Source organism: Bombina bombina, chromosome 1, assembly GCF_027579735.1.
Source record: "Bombina bombina isolate aBomBom1 chromosome 1, aBomBom1.pri, whole genome shotgun sequence".
NCBI lineage: Eukaryota > Metazoa > Chordata > Amphibia > Anura > Bombinatoridae > Bombina > Bombina bombina.
The window spans coordinates 975,184,641-975,210,667 of NC_069499.1; the positions used below are offsets into that span (position 1 = coordinate 975,184,641).

General features: G+C 37.6%; 1 protein-coding gene across 2 annotated transcripts in view; it reads right to left on the bottom strand.

The window, feature by feature from the left end:
- LAMA5 (laminin subunit alpha 5) overlaps positions 1-26,027 on the bottom strand; it is a 269,906-nt gene that overhangs the window by 89,211 nt on the left and 154,668 nt on the right. For both annotated transcript variants that reach the window (XM_053706887.1, XM_053706808.1), the window contains 13 exons: positions 21,877-22,019; positions 21,690-21,796; positions 20,574-20,727; positions 19,347-19,507; positions 18,787-18,895; positions 18,597-18,694; positions 18,306-18,513; positions 15,186-15,312; positions 14,670-14,809; positions 14,474-14,589; positions 13,652-13,860; positions 13,305-13,509; positions 11,720-11,864 (listed from right to left, as the gene is read on the bottom strand). In XM_053706887.1, the coding sequence (XP_053562862.1) occupies positions 11,720-11,864; positions 13,305-13,509; positions 13,652-13,860; positions 14,474-14,589; positions 14,670-14,809; positions 15,186-15,312; positions 18,306-18,513; positions 18,597-18,694; positions 18,787-18,895; positions 19,347-19,507; positions 20,574-20,727; positions 21,690-21,796; positions 21,877-22,019 (1,922 nt within the window). The remainder of the gene's footprint in view (positions 1-11,719; positions 11,865-13,304; positions 13,510-13,651; positions 13,861-14,473; positions 14,590-14,669; positions 14,810-15,185; positions 15,313-18,305; positions 18,514-18,596; positions 18,695-18,786; positions 18,896-19,346; positions 19,508-20,573; positions 20,728-21,689; positions 21,797-21,876; positions 22,020-26,027) is intronic.

A 26,027-nucleotide genomic window follows, 5' to 3' on the forward strand; every position in this document is an offset into this window, starting at 1 on the left:
GGGTTAATTTTGTTGTTGTAATTTTTTAAAAACCCAAAGGCTCTTTTCAGAAACATTTAGTTAATTTAATTTTCAGAGCCATTAACCCCTAGCTTGCCAGTGATCGCTATAAATCACTGGCAGTTGCATAGCTGTACTTTTTTGCTGTCTGCGCATTTTTTTAGGGGTTAATTTTGTTGTTGTAATTTTTTAAAAACCCAAAGGCTCTTTTCAGAAACATTTAGTTAATTTAATTTAATTTTCAGAGCCATTAACCCCTAGCTTGCCAGTGATCGCTATAAATCACTGGCAGTAGCATAGCTGTACTTTTTTGCTAGTTAATTTAGTTAATTAATTTAGTTAATTTAATTTAATTTTCAGAGCCATTAACCCCTAGCTTGCCAGTGATCGCTATAAATCACTGGCAGTTACATAGCTGTACTTTTTTGCTGTCTGTGCATTTTTTTAGGGGTTAATTTTGTTGTTGTAATTTTTTAAAAACCCAAAGGCTCTTTTCAGAAACATTTAGTTAATTTAATTTTCAGAGCCATTAACCCCTAGCTTGCCAGTGATCGCTATAAATCACTGGCAGTAGCATAGCTGTACTTTTTTGCTAGTTAATTTAGTTAATAAATTTAGTTAATTTAATTTTTTTTAGTAATTGTTTTCTGTGACAGATACAAAAATGTCACAGAAAAGATATAGTGCTGAGGAGGCGTATGCCATCCTTGCGTCAGAGTCAGATGCCTCTATTTCTGACTCAGACCCCAATTTTGACCCTGCCATGTGCTCAGATACATCACTAGATGCAGTCTCAACTGATAGTGATGTATCTGTGGCTGCTAGCCCCCCTGCCAGCCCCCCTGCTACCCCCCCTGCCAGCCCCCCTGCTAGCCCCCCTGCCAGAAGGAGGCGTGTTGCTGCCATTGCTGCTGAAGAGTGGGTAACGCCTCATCTCCAGAGGCCAGATATACCACCCTTCACAGCAAATGCTGGCATAAATATAGATGTGGCAGGTTTTAGCCCCCAGCAGTTTCTGGAAGTGTTTCTGGGCGATGATATATTGGGGAACATTGTCGCCCAAACTAATTTATATGCCCATCAGTTCCGTGCTGCAAAGCCTGGAACATATTTGGCAAAGCAGCAATGGGCCCCCATCAATGTGCCAGAATTCAAAAAATTCTGGGCATTGACTATGCTGATGGGCATCATAAAGAAACCCTCCATTCGCTCCTACTGGAGTACTAGCCCCATCTGCTCTACCCCCATTTTCTCCCAGACTATGTCGAGGAAGAGGTATGAAATGATTCTGCATTTCATGCACTTTAGCGACAACAGCCTGTGCCCCCCTAGGGAGCATCCCCAATTTGACAGGCTGTATAAAATCCGCCCCCTGATAACCCACTTTTCTGCCAGGTTTGCAGAGGCTTATACACCTGGAAGGAATATATGCGTTGATGAATCCCTAATGAAGTATAAGGGAAGGCTGGGATTCAAGCAGTATATTCCTTCCAAACGCTCCAGATATGGGGTAAAGGTGTATAAGCTCTGTGACAGCGAGACTGGGTATACTCAGGCCTTCCGGGTGTATGAGGGAAAGGATAGCCACCTTGACCCTCCAGGTTGCCCAGAACATATGGGAACCACTGGCAAGATTGTCTGGGACCTGATATTACCCCTAATGAACAAAGGGTATCACTTGTACTTAGACAATTTTTATACAAGTGTCCTTTTGTTCAAGCTACTGTATTGCTTTGATACAGTAGCTTGCGGTACAATTAAAAAGAACCGCGCAGGTTTCCCAGGACAGCTTGTACGCACCCGGCTACGAAGGGGGGAGACCTCAGCTCTGCGCCAAGAGGAGCTGTTGGCACTGAAGTACAGAGACAAGAAGGATGTATACCTTCTTACCACCATCCACACAGAGAGGACGGTGGCGGTTTCTGTACGTGGCAGAGCTGAGATCATAAGGAAGCCAGTGTGCATCAAGTCTTATAACCGGCATATGGGTGGGGTTGATCTGGCTGATCAGCTGCTGCAGCCCTACCTAATTATGCGGAAGACAAGGGCCTGGTACAAAAAGGTTGCAATTTACCTAATGCAGATTGCAACCCCAGAGTTAAAAAGACTTTTTTACAGTTTCAGCTCCAGATTATTACGGGGATTTTGTACCATGATGCACCTGCTCCCCGGGCGGTGATGGGAGAGAGCAGAGTTGGGGCTACCCATTTTATTTTTAAAATCCCCCCTACTGCCACAAAGCAGAAACCACAAAAAAAATGCAGAGTCTGTACCAAGAGGGGGAAGAGAAGGGACACCATATATTACTGTCCTGATTGCCCTGGACAGCCTGCACTCTGCATTGGGGACTGCTTCAAGCGGTACCATACAATGGTCAATTTTTAAAAAAATAAATACATTTGCTGTTACATATATATATTTTTTTTTTGGTTATGTTTACAGTTAGATGTTTTTTTTACTTTTACTGTGCCAGATTTTTACATTTCACTACTCTATTTTTTTCTAAAATTGGGCCTGTTTTTTTTTTAACCAAAACCCCTGTCAAACCTATGCATGGGGGACATAGGTGTTCTCAGGGTGCCTTGCAGAAAACAACCTGAAGTATGTTTTTGTAATAACTTACAACAGTCTCTCCTAAATTATAGTCAAAAAGCAATGTGTCTGTAAAAATGAAAATTGAAAAATTACCACCATACACTTTCTCCAATTTTTTGGGCTAAAACGGTTGCTTCAAAGGCATCAAAGCACACCATATACAATACCTTGGGGTGTCAACATTTAAAAAATATACACTTTGAATGCAATAAATAAAAGTGGGGTATGCGATAGGCCCCAAACTAAAGATAGGCCTATCAGAAGAAATACTCTCATTTTTAATAACTAAAATCACAAGTCATAAAATTGTAACATAACCTTCCCAAAATCCTGGCAAACCTATGCATGGGGGGCATAGGTGTACTCAGGGTGCCTTGAAGAAAACAACCTGAAGTATTCTTTTGCAATAACTTACAACAATCTCTCCTAAATCATAGTCAAAAAGCAATGTGTCTGTAAAAATGAAAATTGAAAAATTACCACCATATACTTTCTCCAATTTTTTGGGCTAAAACGGTTGCTTCAAAGGCATCAAAGCACACCATATACAATACCTTGGGGTGTCAACATTTAAAAAATATACACTTTGAATGCAATAAATAAAAGTGGGGTATGTGATAGGCCCCAAACTAAAGATAGGCCTATCAGAAGAAATACTCTCATTTTTAATAACTAAAATCATGTAACATAACCTTCCCAAACTCCTGGCAAACCTATGCATGGGGGGCATAGGTGTACTCAGGGTGCCTTGCAGAAAACAACCTGAAGTATTCTTTTGCAATAACTTACAACAGTCTCTCCTAAATCATAGTAAAAAAGCAATGTGTCTGTAACAATGAAAATTGAAAAATTACCACCATATACTTTCTCCAATTTTTTGGGCTAAAACGGTTGCTTCAAAGGCATCAAAGCACACCATATACAATACCTTGGGGTGTCAACATTTAAAAAATATACACTTTGAATGCAATAAATAAAAGTGGGGTATGTGATAGGCCCCAAACTAAAGATAGGCCTATCAGAAGAAATACTCTCATTTTTAATAACTAAAATCACAAGTCATAAAATTGTAACATAACCTTCCCAAAATCCTGGCAAACCTATGCATGGGGGGCATAGGTGTACTCAGGGTGCCTTGCAGAAAACAACCTGAAGTATTCTTTTGCAATAACTTACAACAATCTCTCCTAAATCATAGTCAAAAAGCAATGTGTCTGTAAAAATGAAAATTGAAAAATTACCACCATATACTTTCTCCAATTTTTTGGGCTAAAACGGTTGCTTCAAAGGCATCAAAGCACACCATATACAATACCTTGGGGTGTCAACATTTAAAAAATATACACTTTGAATGCAATAAATAAAAGTGGGGTATGTGATAGGCCCCAAACTAAAGATAGGCCTATCAGAAGAAATACTCTCATTTTTAATAACTAAAATCATGTAACATAACCTTCCCAAAATCCTGGCAAACCTATGCATGGGGGGCATAGGTGTACTCAGGGTTCCTTGCAGAAAACAACCTGAAGTATTCTTTTGCAATAACTTACAACAGTCTCTCCTAAATCATAGTAAAAAAGCAATGTGTCTGTAACAATGAAAATTGAAAAATTACCACCATATACTTTCTCCAATTTTTTGGGCTAAAACGGTTGCATCAAAGTCATCAAACCACTCCATGTATAATACCTTGGGGGGGTCAAATTTTTAAATATAATTACATTTATGGAAAACAAATAAATTGGGGTATGTTAAAAGACCCCCAAAAAAAGACGATAGGCAAAGAAAATATGTTAAATGTGAAAAAAAATCACAAACACATGTCAGACATTTGGCATTGCACCGCCCAAACAAGCCACCAAACCTATGCATAGGTGGTATCACTGAACTCAGGAGATGTTGGTGACCACATATTGGTGTCTTCTTTGGTAGTAACACATAACAGGAGCTGTGAATCCATGTCTAAAGTACAATGTATGTGAAAAATAACACAAAGAAATAATTGCCCAATAGTTTGACAAAGACTAGTGGTTGAATTAGTGTATGGAAAGTGTTAAAACACCTGCATTTGAAATACCCTAGGATGTCTACTTTTCAAAAATATATGGTTTTATGGGGGTAAATTACATTGGCCGGCTTCAGAAATGTCTTAAATAGAACATGGGTGCATGAGATGTGAAAATGGGAAGTGTAAAAAATGGAATGCGCTTCCTAAAAATAAGGCCTTCTAGCCCCCAGAGAACCCAACACACCTATACATGGGTGGTATCACTGTACTCAGGAGATGTTGTTGAACACATATTGAGGTGTTTTTTGGCAGTAAACACATAACAGGAACTGAGAATCCATGCCTAAAGTACAATGTGTGTGAAAAATAACACAAAAAAATGACTACCCAAAAGTTTGACAAAGACTGGTGGTTAAATAAGTTCATGGAAAGTGTGAAAATACCAGCATTTCAAATACCCTAGGGGGTCTACTTCTCAAAAATATATGGTTTTATGGGGGTAAATTTCATTGACCGGCTTCAGAAATGTCCCAAATAGGACATGGGTGCATGATGACCGATGTGAAAATTCCAAGTTGAAAAACTGGAATTCGCTTCCTAAAAATAAGGCCTTCTAGCCCCCAGAGAACCCAACACACCTATACATGGGTGGTATCACTGTACTCAGGAGATGTTGTTGAACACATATTGAGGTGTTTTTTGGCAGTAACACATAACAGGAACTGAGAATCCATGCCTAAAGTACAATGTGTGTGAAAAATAACACAAAAAAATGACTACCCAAAAGTTTGACAAAGACTGGTGGTTGAATTAGTGCATGGAAAGTGTTAAAATACCAGCATTTGAAATACCCTAGGGTGTCTACTTTTCAAAAATATATGGTTTGATGGGGGTAAATTCCATTGGCCAGCTTCAGAAATGTCCCAAATAGGACATGGGTGCATGATGACCGATGTGAAAATTCCAAGTTGAAAAACTGGAATGCGCTTCCTAAAATTAAGGCCTTTTAGCCCCCAGAGAACCCGACACACCTATACATGGGTGGTATCACTGTACTCAGGAGATGTTGTTGAACACATATTGAGGTTTTTTTTGGTAGTAACACATAACAGGAACTGAGAATCCATGCCTAAAGTACAATGTGTGTGAAAAATAACACAAAATAATGACTACCCAAAAGTTTGACAAAGACTGGTGGTTGAATTAGTGCATGGAAAGTGTTAAAATACAAGCATTTGAAATACCCTAGGGTGTCTACTTTTCAAAAATATATGGTTTGATGGGGGTAAATTCCATTGACCAGCTTCAGAAATGTCCCAAATAGGACATGGGTGCATGATGACCGATGTGAAAATTCCAAGTTGAAAAACTGGAATGCGCTTCCTAAAATTAAGGCCTTTTAGCCCCCAGAGAACCCGACACACCTATACATGGGTGGTATCACTGTACTCAGGAGATGTTGTTGAACACATATTGAGTTTTTTTTTGGTAGTAACACATAACAGGAACTGAGAATCCATGCCTAAAGTACAATGTGTGTGAAAAATAACACAAAATAATGACTACCCAAAAGTTTGACAAAGACTGGTGGTTGAATTAGTGCATGGAAAGTGTTAAAATACAAGCATTTGAAATACCCTAGGGTGTCTACTTTTCAAAAATATATGGTTTGATGGGGGTAAATTCCATTGACCAGCTTCAGAAATGTCCCAAATAGGACATGGGTGCATGATGACCGATGTGAAAATTCCAAGTTGAAAAACTGGAATGCGCTTCCTAAAATTAAGGCCTTTTAGCCCCCAGAGAACCCGACACACCTATACATGGGTGGTATCACTGTACTCAGGAGATGTTGTTGAACACATATTGAGGTTTTTTTTGGTAGTAACACATAACAGGAACTGAGAATCCATGCCTAAAGTACAATGTGTGTGAAAAATAACACAAAATAATGACTACCCAAAAGTTTGACAAAGACTGGTGGTTGAATTAGTGCATGGAAAGTGTTAAAATACAAGCATTTGAAATACCCTAGGGTGTCTACTTTTCAAAAATATATGGTTTGATGGGGGTAAATTCCATTGACCAGCTTCAGAAATGTCCCAAATAGGACATGGGTGCATGATGACCGATGTGAAAATTCCAAGTTGAAAAACTGGAATGCACTTCCTAAAATTAAGGCCTTTTAGCCCCCAGAGAACCCGACACACCTATACATGGGTGGTATCACTGTACTCAGGAGATGTTGTTGAACATATATTGAGGGTTTTTTTGGTAGTAACACATAACAGGAACTGAGAATCCATGCCTAAAGTACAATGTGTGTGAAAAATAACACAAAATAATGACTACCCAAAAGTTTGACAAAGACTGGTGGTTGAATTAGTGCATGGAAAGTGTTAAAATACAAGCATTTGAAATACCCTAGGGTGTCTACTTTTCAAAAATATATGGTTTGATGGGAGTAAATTCCATTGACCAGCTTCAGAAATGTCCCAAATAGGACATGGGTGCATGATGACCGATGTGAAAATTCCAAGTTGAAAAACTGGAATGCGCTTCCTAAAATTAAGGCCTTTTAACCCCCAGAGAACCCGACACACCTATACATGGGTGGTATCACTGTACTCAGGAGATGTTGTTGAACACATATTGAGGGTTTTTTTGGTAGTAACACATAACAGGAACTGAGAATCCATGCCTAAAGTACAATGTGTGTGAAAAATAACACAAAATAATGACTACCCAAAAGTTTGACAAAGACTGGTGGTTGAATTAGTGCATGGAAAGTGTTAAAATACAAGCATTTGAAATACCCTAGGGTGTCTACTTTTCAAAAATATATGGTTTGATGGGGGTAAATTCCATTGACCAGCTTCAGAAATGTCCCAAATAGGACATGGGTGCATGATGACCGATGTGAAAATTCCAAGTTGAAAAACTGGAATGCGCTTCCTAAAATTAAGGCCTTTTAGCCCCCAGAGAACCCGACACACCTATACATGGGTGGTATCACTGTACTCAGGAGATGTTGTTGAACACATATTGAGGTTTTTTTTGGTAGTAACACATAACAGGAACTGAGAATCCATGCCTAAAGTACAATGTGTGTGAAAAATAACACAAAATAATGACTACCCAAAAGTTTGACAAAGACTGGTGGTTGAATTAGTGCATAGAAAGTGTTAAAATACAAGCATTTGAAATACCCTAGGGTGTCTACTTTTCAAAAATATATGGTTTGATGGGGGTAAATTCCATTGACCAGCTTCAGAAATGTCCCAAATAGGACATGGGTGCATGATGACCGATGTGAAAATTCCAAGTTGAAAAACTGGAATGCGCTTCCTAAAAATAAGGCCTTCTAGCCCCCAGAGAACCCAACACACCTATACATAGGTGGTATCACTGTACTCAGGAGATGTTGTTGAACACATATTGAGGTGCTTTTTGGCAGTAACACATAACAGGAACTGAGAATCCATGCCTAAAATACAATGTGTGTGAAAAATAACACAAAAAAATGACTACCCAAAAGTTTGACAAAGACTGGTGGTTGAATTAGTGCATGGAAAGTGTTAAAATACCAGCATTTGAAATACCCTAGGGTGTCTACTTTTCAAAAATATATGGTTTGATGGGGGTAAATTCCATTGGCCAGCTTCAGAAATGTCCCAAATAGGACATGGGTGCATGATGACCGATGTGAAAATTCCAAGTTGAAAAACTGGAATGCGCTTCCTAAAATTAAGGCCTTTTAGCCCCCAGACAACCCGACACACCTATACATGGGTGGTATCACTGTACTCAGGAGATGTTGTTAAACACATATTGAGGTTTTTTTTGGCAGTAACACATAACAGGAACTGAGAATCCATGCCTAAAGTACAATGTGTGTGAAAAATAACACAAAATAATGACTACCCAAAAGTTTGACAAAGACTGGTGGTTGAATTAGTGCATGGAAAGTGTTAAAATACAAGCATTTGAAATACCCTAGGGTGTCTACTTTTCAAAAATATATGGTTTGATGGGGGTAAATTCCATTGACCAGCTTCAGAAATGTCCCAAATAGGACATGGGTGCATGATGACCTATGTGAAAATTCCAAGTTGAAAAACTGGAATGCGCTCCCTAAAAATAAGAGCTTTTAGCCCCCTGAGAACCCGACACACCTATACATGGGTGGTATCACTGTACCCAGGAGATGCTGCTGAAGACATATGAGGGTGTTATTTGGCAGTAACCCTTAATATTATCAGTAAATGTATTCTTAAATTGCTATTTTGTCAAAAAATCAAATTATTTTTTTTTCCCCCCCAAACTTTGGCATAGATTGGTGGTAAAATGGTTGCATGAAAAAAGTCAAAATACCCCAAGTTTAATACCTTAGGTTGTCTTCTTTTAAAAAATATATACATTTGAAGGGTTATTCAGGGATTCATGACAGATATTGGTGTTACAATGTAACTATCGCCAATTTTGAAAAAACATGGTTTTGAAATAGCAAAGTGCTACTTGTACTTATTGCCCTATAACTTGCAAAGAACATGTAAACATTGGGTATTTATAAACTCAGGACAAAATTTAGAAACTGTTTAGCATTGGTATTTTATGGTGGTTGTAGATGTGTAAGAGATTTTGGGGCTCAAAGTTAGAAAGTGCATTTTTTTTTCATTTTTTCCTCATATTTTATATTTTTTTTTATAGTAAATTATAAGATATGATGAAAATAATCATATCTTTAGAAAGTCCATTTAATGGCGAGAAAAACAGTATATAATATGTGTGGGTACAGTAAATGAGTAAGAGGAAAATTACAGTTAAACACAAACATCGCAGAAATGCAAAAATAGCCTTGGTCCCAGATGGTCAACAAATTGAAAAGTGGTCTGGTCACTAAGGGGTTAAAGAAGATACCATTGTTCCCCTCCACTAAGGGAGGCTAAAGCTGCAGTTTAAGATAAGTGAATTAGCATCTTTGCTCAATTAACTAATCTTGGCTTAATTACCTTGGCTCAATCATCTTGGCTTAATTAACTGGCCTTTAAGGGGATACTTAAAGGAACATTATACACTCGATTTCTCTTTGCATAAATGTTTTGTAGATGATCCATTTATATAGCGCATAAAGTTTTGTTTTTTTTTAAATGTATAGTTTTGCTTATTTTTAAATAACATTGATCTGATTTTCAGACTCCTAACCAAGCCCCAAAGTTTTAGGAGAATACTGAGGTATACCTAATCCAGCTTGCTACTGTTTGTTTAAAGAGTCTTTTCATATGCAGAGGAGGGGGGGGGGTGTTATTTCCCACTTAAAGTGGGTGTTCTAGCTACCTTTTTAACAGACCTAAACTAGGAGCTTCTAAGTAAGTTTTTAAACGGTTTTATACTGGATTTTTATATCAGTATCTGTGCATATTATTCTTTATAGTAGTGTCTATTACATGCAGTTATATGAAAATTTGTGTATAATGTCCCTTTAAATGCTTTTAAGATGTAATGCTTAATTCTTGATACATACAATGCACATGCAAAACATACTTTAATTTCCCCTTTAACAATTGTAAAACTATATATTTGTAAATGAACAATTACTGAACAAAATGGTGCTACTGGATTAAAGAAAATCTGATAACAATCACAAAAGAGAAGTCACATGTTTTGCATTAGTTAAACGGTACCTGTAATAAGGAATGCTGCATTGACCTACATTCACTAAGGATTTAGGGAACATAGCACTGAGGCAAACCTCTCCTATCTTATGCTACAGAGCAGACTCATCAAAACTTGAAGAAATGCTCCAAATACTAGTAAATACACTGCAAAGGCTTTGAATCAATAAGAATTGATTCACTGGATAGTTCCCCGAATACTTAGTGAATCTGTGGGACTGCTGTGAGAGACTAACTTGACCATATTTTGATGTTCAGTCACTCCCCTAGGTTCACTAATTATACAAAGAACTTGTTAGTGAGACAGCTCTCACAAAACCACTATGTTATCCTACAGAGAGGACAAAGATTTGGACAGCTGTACCATGTTTAAGTGAATCAAGAGAAATTTGTCTCACTGGAGTCATATTAGAACATTTAGCAATATAGTAACCAACAATCTTCTGATTTCAGCAATTGACTGGTTGTTAGGTTTAAATGGACAGTAGACACCCAGAGATTTTTATATAAAATGTTTAGTTATGTGTAATGAAACAATTTAGCAATACATTTTCCTAATTTATTTCCCCCCCTTTTAATGTAATTTAGCGCTGAAAATTTAGCAATCTCTAATTCTCAGAACATAAAAAAAGCACCTGCTGACTTCTTAAGGCTAACTATGTTACATATCTGTGCCTAACTGGCTCTAATTGATAACAACTGCAAAACAGAGTACTTTATACTAACAATATGACCATGACTAGGCTTGCTGTCTGCAGACTAAAGCCCAGATTGGCTCCTCTAAATGAGGCAAATGGTGGGTGGAGTTTGGCTATTGAATAAAATAATTGCAGTAAAAATTATGTTAAAGGGACAGTCTAGTTAAAATGTCATGATTCAGATAGGGCATGCAATTTTAAACAACTTTCCAATTTACTTTTAGCATCACATTTGCTTTGTTCTCTTGGTATTTTTTGTTGTAAGCAACGTATGCTCATAGGCTGATTTTTAAACCCTTGAAGGCCGGCTGCCTCTTATATCAGTTAATTTTACAGTTTTTTACAGTTAGACAGTGCTAGTTCATGTATGCCATATAGCAGTGTGCTCACTCCTTTGGAGTTATGCTGGAGTCCGCACTGATTGGCTAAAATGCAAGTTTGTCAATAGCACTGAGATAAGGGGGCTGTCAGAAGAGGCTTAGATACAAGGTAATCACAGAAGTAAAAAGTATATTAATATAATTGTGTTGGTTATGCAAAACTGTGGAATTATCTTTTATCTTTTTAAACAATACATTTTTTTAAGTAGACTGTCCTTTTAATATGTTTGAAATCATTAAGACTTGGCTGATATGTTATTCTATAGCAGGATAACAGAAATGTCTGGTATTTACAAGGTGTTCACTGCCTCTTTAAATAAATTGCTGAAATGTTACTCAGATGAATGGGTGAGTTTCACTGACCTTGCAGTGACATTGCCCAGAGACTGGGTTGCAGATGGTGGGCTCCGTTCCTGCCTGGTTACAATCACAGGGTTTGCAGTTGGGATAGCCATAAAATCCAGCGGCACATTTTTCACACCGACGACCCACAATATTTGGTTGGCACCTGTAGAAGCCAATCGCTGAATTAGAAGTGGTAACGACACAGCAAATCGTATCTGAGAATTGACTACAAATCTATAAAGAGTCATGATCCTTCTGAAGCAAAAACAACCCTGTCTAGAAAAATCCCATTCTGTTTGTGTTTTTGGCAGTTTTGTAGAGATTGCAATGCGTCAGAAATGCACTAAGCGCGACATGAAGAAATCTGTAAAAATGATTAAAGGGATGTGAAACCCACAATGTTTCTATCATGATACATGAAATAGATGGAACATGCGATTTTAAACAACTTTCTAATTTACTTCTATTATTTTTCTTCGTTCTCAAGGTATCTTTTGTTGAAAGGGAGGGACATATGCTTAGGAGCTGGCCCATTTCTGAAGCACTATATGGTATCAGTTTTGCAAGAATATTATGCATTTGCAAGAGCACAAGATAGGGGAACTAAGCAAATGTGATATTAGAAGTAAATTGGAAACTTTTTTTAAATGTTATGCTCTGTCTGAATCACAAAATATTTTTGGGGGGGTTTCATATCCCTTTAAAGAATGAGTGTTTAAGAATTGTAAAACATCAGACATCAGTGCTTGATAAAAAGAAACATAAAACTCCCGGAAATCTGTTTTGTTTTGTTTTAATTGAAAAATGAATAATTAGAATTTTTGGTTCATTATATTCCTTTTACAGCATTTTTTTTCCCTCAACAAATTTAGCTTTAAATACAACATTCTACTTGATGAGCTATAGTTGTTGTTAGGATTCATAGCACATAAGCTTTATTGTACTTTTTTTATTGTCCCATATCCTGGCATCGCCCCCTCTAACAACTCCAAGGTGTTTTCCTCTGTAAGACCACACTATGCAAAAGGCCACCCAAGTTCACATACTGAACAGCCATCTGCCATAAAACTAATCCAGTGTATTCATTTTAGTAATGGGGTTTAAGCATCCGGAAACTGTAAATGTTATTGTCTCTTTTATTGGATCTATCCACTAGCTTCCATAAACACCTCCCAGATTTACAACTCATAATTGGAACTTTTTTTTTAAATAAAATAACTGTATTTTAGTATACAAAGTAAAAAGAATTTATACTATAAATGTACTATTTAAAAAAATAAACTATTAACAATTATAATATAATTACATACAAGGAAGTTAAGTGTTCTATAAACCAAAACCATTTAAAAAAGGAGGTTATTGCTTTTTTTTCATTTTTTTTCTCGTTTTTTTTGTTTTACTAAACTTATTAAAGATAGGCTTGTAACTTTAGCCAAGGCATGCCAAATTAATTGTCTGTTATTTCCAGAATATACTGCCAAAATTCCATGGAGGTGGCGCCCATGATCTGACGTGGAATTTGAAATTGGTAAGGAATTAATCAGTCTCCCAGTTCAGAAAATAAATAAGCTCACTTTCACCACCAGCTACATTTCTCACTCACGTGCACTGCCCAGTCTGTATATCGCATCCTGGCTCTGTCACATTCTGAAGTCCGATTCCTAAGCAGTCACATTCCTCACAGCCAATCAATGGGTGGCACCCAAATGTCTGGGGCTGACACACTGTGCACTCTGGTTTCACAGTGCGAGGTGGGCAGATACACTGACCAGTCACCTCATCACACAGACGGGAGCCGCATTCACATGCTAGAGAAGATAAAAGTAAAAAATAAATGAACGGATCCATAAACAGTTAAAACTAAAGGGTGCAAATCACAGGGATTTTACATTTGGCTGTGAATTTGGTCACATACACCACTGTACAAACAGAATGTTGGCTGACACTTACGACGACAGTTGGGGAAGCCCCAGTAGCCTGTAGCACAGCGGGAACAATCTCTTCCAATGACATTGGGACGGCAAGAGCACTGTCCCCCATATGATTCACAGGAGGTACCCAGAGCTCCAACCTCATGGCAATTGCAAGGCTGGGCGCCATTGTTGTAAAATAGAGAGAGTGAAATAGCAGAGTCTCTGCAGAATTTTGAAGAAGCTGGACTGGAATAAGAATATGGAAATATTGAATACATTTGTAATGAGGTCCATCTGCAGCTAATAGAAATCACTTGATCAAGCTATTCACTACTTGCTATAAAAATGTACTTAGAAAAAAAAGAGGAAAAATATTGGCACTGTGAATAGTAAACAGTTAGAAATAAAGAGATTAGGTAGATAATCTCTGTGCTACCCTTTACGGTATAACTTTACAAAAATATCTCTGTGCTACCCTTTACGGTATAACTTTACAAAAATATCTCTGTGCTACCCTTTACGGTATAACTTTACAAAAATATCTCTGTGCTACCCTTTACGGTATAACTTTACAAAAATATCTCTGTGCTACCCTTTACGGTATAACTTTACAAAAATATTTATGTATTGCTATAAAAATGTATCAGGAATATATTCAGAATTCATTAATGCAGATAAATGGATTGCCTGTTTATTTTAGCAAAACGTCTTTCTAATGTAGATGGACAAATATAAACTAAACACTTCTAGCACCAACACTGCACTGTTTTGTAGTAACACTTGCTTTAGGTTCCCTATATGACAAATACAATCATCTATGTGAAAATGGTAACTTACACATCTGTACAACAATGCTTACCTTGTCTGGAAGCTGTTGGCTCCACACTGGCTGATAAAGTTGTAGGATTTATCCAAAGGCTCCTCCACAAGGTAGCTGGAACTGTGACTGTCCTCAGGTATCACCAAAACATACTCCTAATCAAATAGTCAAATACAACATAGGCTTAACCAAGTGTGGGGATAAAAGGTTTGGTTTTCACATAATAAAAACCTACCAGCCAAATTATCCGCCCATTGGGAACACGCACAGTCACAAACAGGTCATTATCATTCACATCAAAAATGACCTGGTTCTCAGACACGACCAAACTGCGGCAACCATAAGCATGAGGACAGAACGAGGCATTTGCCGAACCTTAAAACAAATAACAAATATGAGTTGAAACTTCCTTTGTAGAACTTTCTTTTTAAATTCATAAAATCTATCTAAATTGTATCCATTCTGACCCTTGTTTATGACCTCACTAACTGTGAACCTTATGTTTCAGTAGAAAAGGAAAATTGAAAAATGATTCATTAGATCTTCTCCTTAGGTAACTATTATTGATAAAGCTACAACAACTTGCAGAGTAATTAAGATTAAAATAAGCAAAATGTATTGTCACTGCAATTAACACAATATGATCACTGTTTGTTGTATTATGGTCTGTCTGTAAAAATTGCTTAAAGGACCCTTAAATACCATAGAACTGCATAATCAAGAAGGTATAACAAGCTGGGAGTATACTTGCCTTGCCATAAACGACCTCCATGGACTGTAACGTCGATAGTAAAGGTTTGGTGGGAAGGCTGATAGTAATGTACAATGAAGGCAAAACGCCCTGGAGACGGAATTCGACCATTATAGCCCACAACCGGCTGATATAGCACAAAACAAAGTAGAGGAAGAGAAAAAATACATAATGAGCTATAGATATTTTTAAAACATTGGCTAAATCAGTGCTTCTTAAAAATATCCTAAATTACTAATGGTATTTCTCTTCAAGCATACAATCTCTTAATCTACAATGGGTTTTAATAACATACTGTGCATTATCGTCTATGTTAAAAGCACCAGACATATTCACCATCTACTACCAGAGTAAGACAAAAACATCATTCACAGTAAAGATATTACGGAATTCATGGCATGCACATAGTTAATCTGAGGGATAATTTAGGACCAGCTTTTTAGATTTGTTGTAAAATGAACAAATAATATGGAACTGACGTTTGCTCTTACTGATTTTATGCTCATATATGAGTAAGGACCAAGTCCAATTGTAAATACATCTAAAAATATATATTAAACCTCCCCTCTTTACAGGGAGTGCAGAATTATTAGGCAAGTTGTATTTTTGAGGATTAATTTTATTATTGAACAACAACCATGTTCTCAATGAACCCAAAAAACTCATTAATATCAAAGCTGAATATTTTTGGAAGTAGTTTTTAGTTTGTTTTTAGTTTTAGCTATTTTAGGGGGATATCTGTGTGTGCAGGTGACTATTACTGTGCATAATTATTAGGCAACTTAACAAAAAACAAATATATACCCATTTCAATTATTTATTTTTACCAGTGAAACCAATATAACATCTCAACATTCACAAATATACATTTCTGACATTCAAAAACAAAACAAAAACAAATCAGTGACCAATATAGCCACTTTTCTTTGCAAGGACATTCAAAAGCCTGCCATCCATGGATTCTGTCAGTGTTTTGATCTGTTCACCATCAACATTGCGTGCAGCAGCAACCACAGCCTCCCAGACACTGTTCAGAGAGGTGTACTGTTTTCCCTCCTTGTAAATCTCACATTTGATGATGGACCACAGGTTCTCAATGGGGTTCAGATCAGGTGAACAAGGAGGCCATGTCATTAGATTTTCTTCTTTTATACCCTTTCTTGCCAGCCATGCTGTGGAGTACTTGGACGTGTGTGATGGAGCATTGTCCTGCATGAAAATCATGTTTTTCTTGAAGGATGCAGACTTCTTCCTGTACCACTGCTTGAAGAAGGTGTCTTCCAGAAACTGGCAGTAGGACTGGGAGTTGAGCTTGACTCCATCCTCAACCCGAAAAGGCCCCACAAGCTCATCTTTGATGATACCAGCCCAAACCAGTACTCCACCTCCACCTTGCTGGCGTCTGAGTCGGACTGGAGCTCTCTGCCCTTTACCAATCCAGCCACGGGCCCATCCATCTGGCCCATCAAGACTCACTCTCATTTCATCAGTCCATAAAACCTTAGAAAAATATTTCTTGGCCCAGTCTTGACGTTTCAGCTTGTGTGTCTTGTTCAGTGGTGGTCGTCTTTCAGCCTTTCTTACCTTGGCCATGTCTCTGAGTATTGCACACCTTGTGCTTTTGGGCACTCCAGTGATGTTGCAGCTCTGAAATATGGCCAAACTGGTGGCAAGTGGCATCTTGGCAGCTGCACGCTTGACTTTTCTCAGTTCATGGGCAGTTATTTTGCGCCTTGGTTTTTCCACACGCTTCTTGCGACCCTGTTGACTATTTTGAATGAAACGCTTGATTGTTCGATGATCACGCTTCAGAAGCTTTGCAATTTTAAGAGTGCTGCATCCCTCTGCAAGATATCTCACTATTTTTGACTTTTCTGAGCCTGTCAAGTCCTTCTTTTGACCCATTTTGCCAAAGGAAAGGAAGTTGCCTAATAATTATGCACACCTGATATAGGGTGTTGATGTCATTAGACCACACCCCTTCTCATTACAGAGATGCACATCACCTAATATGCTTAATTGGTAGTAGACTTTCGAGCCTATACAGCTTGGAGTAAGACAACATGCATAAAGAGGATGATGTGGTCAAAATACTCATTTGCCTAATAATTCTGCACTCCCTGTATATGGATTTGTCCATTTATTATATATTTTAAGTTATTTATACTTAATATTACTATTTGTACTAAACTTTGTTTTGGCAGTATCAATCTCTTTTTTTGCTTTGAGGACTCAATTTAGTTATGCCTAGTCAACTGAATATATTAAATTGAATTATTTTGGGCCAGATTATAAGTGGAGCGCTAATTAACACTCCTGATCGAGCGTTAATTGCACTAGGAGTAAGCAAAAAGATTAATTTAGAATACCGCGTGAGCGTTAATGTATTCCATTATAAAAGTCAATGGAGAAAAAAAATTGGAAAAAACCCTAACACCCTACTAACTTGCAAACCCAATTACATATTCTCATGTGCCCTAAACCGACATGAAAATATGAATATTTCACATTCCATTGTTCTTCACAAATACATATTTCTATATATATATGATTGTATTTTGGTACAATATATATCTTTACCTATATATATATGTATATATATATATATATATATATATATATAGATGATTACATATAGGTATAGGTATATACAGATATAAATATATAGAGATATCTATTTAGAAATACTTAGAACATATTCTGCCATATTCTGCATACATATACATCTTTAGACATGTATGTATTTCAATGTTGAAGCACTTTCCCTGCCTTATTTTTTCTAACACCTGAGATCTCATATATTTGAGTCCTTATAACCTTTGTGTGCAATATTTAGATTGTGTTATTATGAGTATAACTATACTTTGTAATGTATTTTTGATGTGCTTTGCTTAACTTTTTAGTTTTGCAAAACAATTAGCTCTGAAGTTGCAGTAATCATTCTAGCGTAAATCGTCATTGCACTCAAGTGATTGAGTTTACTTTCAACTTGCAATACGAGTGGTAACCTGCGGTAAACCCCTTATTGCTCGGGGGCAAATGTTTGCGCTCCACTTGTAACCTGGCCCTTTGTGCATATGTAAATTGTCAGACAGTCATTACTCTGCAGTGGTTACATACCTGAGATGGGTGTAGGTAGATTAGCTTGGGGGCATCTACAGCTGTTGGTGGTAGAGGTCCTGGCTGTGATGGCTCTGTGTGACCATCTGTAGTGGGTTTCTGGGACCCTGGAGAAAGGGGAACACCAGCTTGAAAAGTTCCAGTGTTCCCTTCTGATAACACTATTGACTGTGATGGCTTCTGAAACCTTGAGGGCACGCATGATCCACTAAGGGCAAAGAAAAAACATCAGAATGAGGAATTATAAAGAAAATGAGAGCACATAAGACTGCAGCACAAATCTCTTTTTACCTGGGAGGAGAGAAGGATCCGTGAGCAGCCATGCAGTGTACACGTGGTTCAATATATTCCATGGTAAACTGGTCAAAGGGTATTAGGTAGACCTTCCACTGTTAAAACAAGAGTAAATAGAAGGATGAGGGAATTGGACATGGCACAGATTAGTGATCGGCATAATGCTATGTTACAGACAGAAACTCACCAAGTAAAACTGCGCCCTATCTGCCGTAAAGCGAATGTTAGCTTCTGTGGTGATGTCAAAAGCAGCCACTCTGTGATGAGAATCGAGACCCACACCACGGCACAGGAAGCTATAACACAAAGGATAGAATGTAAAAAAATAAATAAAAAAGTAATGTTGATACAGAGATGGACATTGAAAAACATCTTGCCAGTGTCTAATTGGTATCTTCTGCCTATATGACGTGGGTGTGAAATGCAGTCTATGTACACTGTAACTTACAGTTAACCACTCAAATATAGAACTCAACCAAATGCAAACCATTATCATTTAACATCAAGGGAACACAGCAGTCACCAGCTTTTTAACTCATTATAGTGTACTGTAGGTGGGAGGGAATAATATATACTACCAATATGTATTTGTGTGTTAAAAATGAAAGGCAGCTAACAAAAAATTTCAGCTTATTGTGATTTGAGTGGGAATAGATAAAACATGTATTACAACTCTGTAGTTCATTGTTCAAATAGGAATTTAAAGAAAATATGCACATCATTTTGCTGATGTTTATATACACTGACCTGTATTTACATGGGTAGAAGTTAATCAATCCATACTGGGGTGTGAGTTGGGGAGAATTTACAACAACACTAGCGCTCTGCATGTCCTCTTCATTAGCATACTCAACCAGAAGGACGTAACGGCCCGGATGGGAGACAGGCAAGCGGAACTGGATGTCCACCTGAAAAACACGATCCATGAACTTAACAATGATGGCTAATATATTTTTTTTATCTCAGTCTAGTAATGATACTGTAACTCATAACTTGATGTTGTAATCTGCACCCACTGTCTTTGTATATATATGTATATATAAAACAATAAAGTAAATCAACTATCAGTATATATCACTATAATGAGGTCCAATCCTGCACTCACAGAAAATGTGTTTAATAATTCACCCATTCTATTGTAACTGAACTATATTCAATCATGCCAACATCACTTTATTTCAAAACCTACATATTTTAAATAATATACTCAAATTAATATCACAAAAATATTGTAAATACACAAAGAATAAAGTGCCAATCAAATAATAAAAAATGTGTAACAAAACACTGTACTCCAAAGTCCAACTAAAATTAAAAAGATATAGTCCCAATATGGAAGGAGTCTTGACGAATAAGCGAAACCTCACATAAATGAGAAAGAAGTATATGTATGAATGTATTTATAAAATTAATAAAAAAGAAAGGACATTACTACTAAAAAAGTCAAAGAAATTGTAGAAAAGTCTTGTTCACACCGGCTCCAGAATTGGTTGCATTTGCTGAATGTTTGTTAGCGTTTGCACCAGTAGAGCTGCTAAACTGTAAGACTTACTGCACTGACCCGTGTATGTCCTGTATCGCTTTTTATAATTTTTATTTATTTTATAATTACATTTTATAACTTGAAGTGACTGAACTGTCTGTTACCACAGAGGGAATATATACTCGCATGCTGATTACATGAGAGCTCAGACATAGCTCTCTTACACGTGAGTAAGGTCCATTTACACCTGAACATCACAGAACTTCGCGATATACTTCTTTCTCATTTATTTGAGGTTTCCCTTATCCATCAAGACTCCTTCCATACTGGGACTATATCCTTTTAATTTCAGTTGGACTTTGGAGCACAGTATTTTATTACACATTTTTTACAAATTTGAAATATCCCTAATTTGAAAGCTTCCATGAGTGTCCAAGATATCATTGTGCTGACAGCTTTCAATCTTCAAAGTACCTGAGAATAATACTTACATCATTTCCAGAACAGAGAACCATGGCTGGGTGCCTGCTTGTGATATGTTCCGTCTGACAGGGTCTGGGTAGGCTGTTATCCAGGCGGCAGATTCCATCACTACCTTGTGAAGATGGAAAACCATCTAGAGAAAGGTATTTGTACAGAAGGCAGCTGTTAAAAAAAAAAGAGAGAAATTAGAACTTTTTAAAGACAATCATTACATAGATTCAAAACATTACATTTAGTAATACAAATTCTTAATTTCAATATTAATAAAATACATTTTAAATGTGTGTGTGTGTATATATATATATATATATATATATATATAGGCTTCAAAGTAGTGCACTCGCACTTGCCAACCCAGACACAGACCAGGGTGCCTAACGGAATGTACAGTCTGAATAGGAATAAGCACTCTCTGGATTTCAAATCAACAAATATTTATTCGGCAGTTTCGGGGCATTCTGAGGAAGGGGTGAATGCCCCGAAACGTCACTGCCGAATAAATATTTGTTGATTTGAAATCCAGAGAGTGCTTATTCCTATTCAGACTATATATATATATATATATATATATATATAATGGTAACAAAAACTTGCACTCACTGGACCCCTTGGTGTTTGAAGGGGTCCAGTGAGTGCAAGTTTTTGTTACCATTAGCTATTATCTACTAGCACCCTGGCTGATGAAATTGAAGTGAGAGTGCTCATCCTGGAACTATATATATAATATATATATATATATATATATATATATATATTGCCCATCCATTAAATTATGATTAAAGAAATGTATTATGCATTTGGAGGTTTAAAAATTATGAAAAAAGTAAAAACTTCAAAAACAGGTTTACTGATTTCTATCAATTAAACTAAATTAAAATGATTACAAAAACATACTTTCATTTTACATCCTAAAAAAAAAAATATTTGTGATTTTTAAATAAATGTAATTATTATGTGTCCTATAACCTGCTGTGTTCCTATACGCAGATTCTTGGCTCTGGATATTTCTGTTTATAAAACAGAATTGTAGTTTGTTTCTGTATCAAAGAAGAAGACCTGAGAGCAGTATTTCCCTAAATACAATTCCTTTGGAGTTCCAACCATGGATGATGCCATTATCTTACTTTTGATTGCTCTGCTCTGGAGTTGGCGAGTAAGTACAGGCATCTGTGACCTTCACCTGAAGAATCGGTGCCTCATAATATGCACTGGGCAGAAGAACTAGATAATCCTATAAAATAAAAGGGCAGAGTGAGGCTAGGAGTTAATATACAAATTGCTACAATGTTTCCAGATGAAGCAGCAACTCACCAGCAAAACATTTTCCACCTCGATTACCACCGACCACGTGTTGGGATTGAGAACAAATGGCTCCCCAAAAGTGCTCTGTGGGACGGTGACAAAGGCTGGTTCAGTGCTGGGAGGGAAGACAATCTGTTTGGTCTGTTCAGAGCCTGCAGGGGAGGGGGCAGAAATATCTGCTGTTAATAAGTTTGTACATTGTTTAAAATGTTCAGTAACATCCAAAGTTAGTAAACATGAGAGTGCTCTAATGGCTATTCACTTGCTTCAATCAATTCATAAAGAAATAAATAAACAGAATATTCATAAACATGGGGTATAATTAAACATTAAAAATACTGTGTTGCAAGAAAGCACTATTACAGGAATGTAGAAATAAATTGCCTTATAGGCCTAAGGAGGAACATTTAAAGAGACAGCAGCAAATCAACCAGCACTGAAAGCTGTCACTTTATGTAAAAAGATATCTCTCATAATGTGAAGCCACTAGCAGATTATGGGTGTATACATAATAGCAAACAGACGAAGAGAAAAATAAAGGCCAAGAATAGAGGAAAATTAAGTACACAATGTATTAGCACTTCTGAGAGAAACTTAAAAAAAAGTCTAAAAGGAAATGATCTAATATATTAGAGCATTTTATTATGGTACTGTTGCCAGCATATAACCACATTTTAACCCCTGATGCCCTTGAGCCTATCTAGTTATGCTTTTCAACCAAGTATACCAAAAGAATGAAGTAAAGCTGATAATAGAAAAGTTTCTTAAAGTTGCATTATCCATCTGAATCATGAACGCTTAAAGGGATATGAAACAAAAAATTGTCTTTTGTGATTCAGACAGAGAATACCATTCTAAAAAAGTTTCCAATTTACTTATTTTATCAAATTTGCTTCATTCCCATAATATTCTGTGTTGAAAAGATACCTAGGTAGGCATCTGGAGCAGCACATGTCAGGAAACAGTGCTGCCATCTAGTGGTGCTCTTGCAAATGGATAACATTCTTGCAAACCTGTTTGGGAGATCTGTCATTGTACATCAATAAAATAGTGGAAGTTGTTTTTTATCAACAAATGAGCTGTAATCCTATGGACAAGTTAGGTCCTTCATGCTAGTCCCAAAATAAACAGCTTTTTCATGTTAACAATCATTTTAAAATGTGTAAAAAAAAGTGCCCTTTCCTATATATGATAAATTCTTGAGTTTGAGGTCCATTAAGTGACAAGAATTTTGCAGTTTTGATTATACAATGACAAATAATTTTCTCTTTAATCCTTGCATGAAGTGAAGATGCACTTTTTATTGTAAATATATTTTTATCATCTATACAGCCTATTTTTATATTAATCACATTGACAGACTTGAACCATTATTATTGTAATGTGAGTTTTCTAAACATTTTGATCTTTTCCTGTTTTTCCGATTCGGGTAGTTTGAGTATCCAGATGGAAAAGTAATTTTGTACTTTATGAATAGGAGGAAGCTACTTGATAAATAAGTATCCCTCAATAAAATGAAAGAATTTAGAATAGATGCTACCATAAACATGAGACATCAAGATATCTTAAAGGGACATGAAACCGAAAAACAGAATTTATGTTTACCTGATAAATTACTTTCTCCAACGGTGTGTCCGGTCCACGGCGTCATCCTTACTTGTGGGATATTCTCTTCCCCAACAGGAAATGGCAAAGAGCCCAGCAAAGCTGGTCACATGATCCCTCCTAGGCTCCGCCTTCCCCAGTCATTCGACCGACGTAAAGGAGGAATATTTGCATAGGAGAAATCATATGATACCGTGGTGACTGTAGTTAGAGAAAATAAATCATCAGACCTGATTAAAAAACCAGGGCGGGCCGTGGACCGGACACACCGTTGGAGAAAGTAATTTATCAGGTAAACATAAATTCTGTTTTCTCCAACATAGGTGTGTCCGGTCCACGGCGTCATCCTTACTTGTGGGAACCAATACCAAAGCTTTAGGACACGGATGATGGGAGGGAGCAAATCAGGTCACCTAGATGGAAGGCACCACGGCTTGCAAAACCTTTCTCCCAAAAATAGCCTCAGAAGAAGCAAAAGTATCAAATTTGTAAAATTTGGTAAAAGTGTGCAGTGAAGACCAAGTCGCTGCCTTACATATCTGATCAACAGAAGCCTCGTTCTTGAAGGCCCATGTGGAAGCCACGGCCCTAGTGGAATGAGCTGTGATTCTTTCAGGAGGCTGCCGTCCGGCAGTCTCATAAGCCAATCTGATGATGCTTTTAAGCCAAAAAGAGAGAGAGGTAGAAGTTGCTTTTTGACCTCTCCTTTTACCAGAACAAACAACAAACAAGGAAGATGTTTGTCTGAAATCCTTTGTAGCCTCTAAATAGAATTTTAGAGCACGAACTACATCCAAATTGTGCAACAAACGTTCCTTCTTTGAAACTGGATTCGGACACAAAGAAGGCACGACTATCTCCTGGTTAATATTTTTGTTAGAAACAACTTTCGGAAGAAAACCAGGTTTAGTACGCAAAACCACCTTATCTGCATGGAACACCAAATAAGGAGGAGAACACTGCAGAGCAGATAACTCTGAAACTCTTCTAGCAGAAGAAATTGCAACCAAAAACAAAACTTTCCAAGATAATAACTTGATATCAACGGAATGTAGGGGTTCAAACGGAACCCCCTGAAGAACTGAAAGAACTAAATTGAGACTCCAAGGAGGAGTCAAAGGTTTGTAAACAGGCTTGATTCTAACCAGAGCCTGAACAAAAGCTTGAACATCTGGCACAGCCGCCAGCTTTTTGTGAAGTAAAACAGATAAAGCAGAAATCTGTCCCTTCAAAGAACTTGCAGATAATCCTTTCTCCAAACCTTCTTGAAGAAAGGATAGAATCTTAGGAATTTTTATCTTGTTCCATGGGAATCCTTTAGATTCACACCAACAGATATATTTTTTCCATATATTATGGTAGATTTTTCTAGTTACAGGCTTTCTAGCCTGAACAAGAGTATCAATGACAGAATCTGAGAACCCTCGCTTTGATAAGATCAAGCGTTCAATCTCCAAGCAGTCAGTTGGAGTGAGGCCAGATTCGGATGTTCGAACGGACCTTGAACAAGAAGGTCCTGTCTCAAAGGTAGCTTCCATGGTGGAGCCGATGACATATTCACCAGATCTGCATACCAAGTCCTGCGTGGCCACGCAGGAGCTATCAAGATCACCGATACCCTCTCCTGTTTGATCCTGGCTACCAGCCTGGGAATGAGAGGAAACGGTGGGAACACATAAGCTAGGTTGAAGCTCCAAGGTGCTACTAGTGCATCCACTAGAGTCGCCTTGGGATCCCTGGATCTGGACCCGTAGCGAGGAACCTTGAAGTTCTGACGAGACGCCATCAGATCCATGTCTGGAATGCCCCACAATTGAATTATTTGGGCAAAGATTTCCGGATGGAGATCCCACTCCCCCGGATGAAATGTCTGACGACTCAGAAAATCCGCTTCCCAATTTTCCACTCCTGGGATGTGGATTGCAGACAAGTGGCAGGAGTGAGTCTCCGCCCATTGAATTATTTTGGTCACTTCTTCCATCGCCAGGGAACTCCTTGTTCCCCCCTGATGGTTGATATACGCAACAGTCGTCATGTTGTCTGATTGAAACCGTATGAATTTGGCCTTTGCTAGCTGAGGCCAAGCCTTGAGAGCATTGAATATCGCTCTCAGTTCCAGAATGTTTATCGGGAGAAGAGATTCTTCCCGAGACCAAAGACCCTGAGCTTTCAGGGATTCCCAGACCGCGCCCCAGCCCACCAGACTGGCGTCGGTCGTGACAATGACCCACTCTGGTCTGCGGAAGCTCATCCCTTGTGACAGGTTGTCCAGGGTCAGCCACCAACGGAGTGAATCTCTGGTCCTCTGATCTACTTGTATCGTCGGAGACAAGTCTGTATAATCCCCATTCCACTGACTGAGCATGCACAGTTGTAATGGTCTTAGATGAATTCGCGCAAAAGGAACTATGTCCATTGCCGCGACCATCAAACCTATTACTTCCATGCACTGCGCTATGGAAGGAAGAAGAACAGAATGAAGTACTTGACAAGAGCTTAGAAGTTTTGATTTTCTGGCCTCTGTCAGAAAAATCCTCATTTCTAAGGAGTCTATT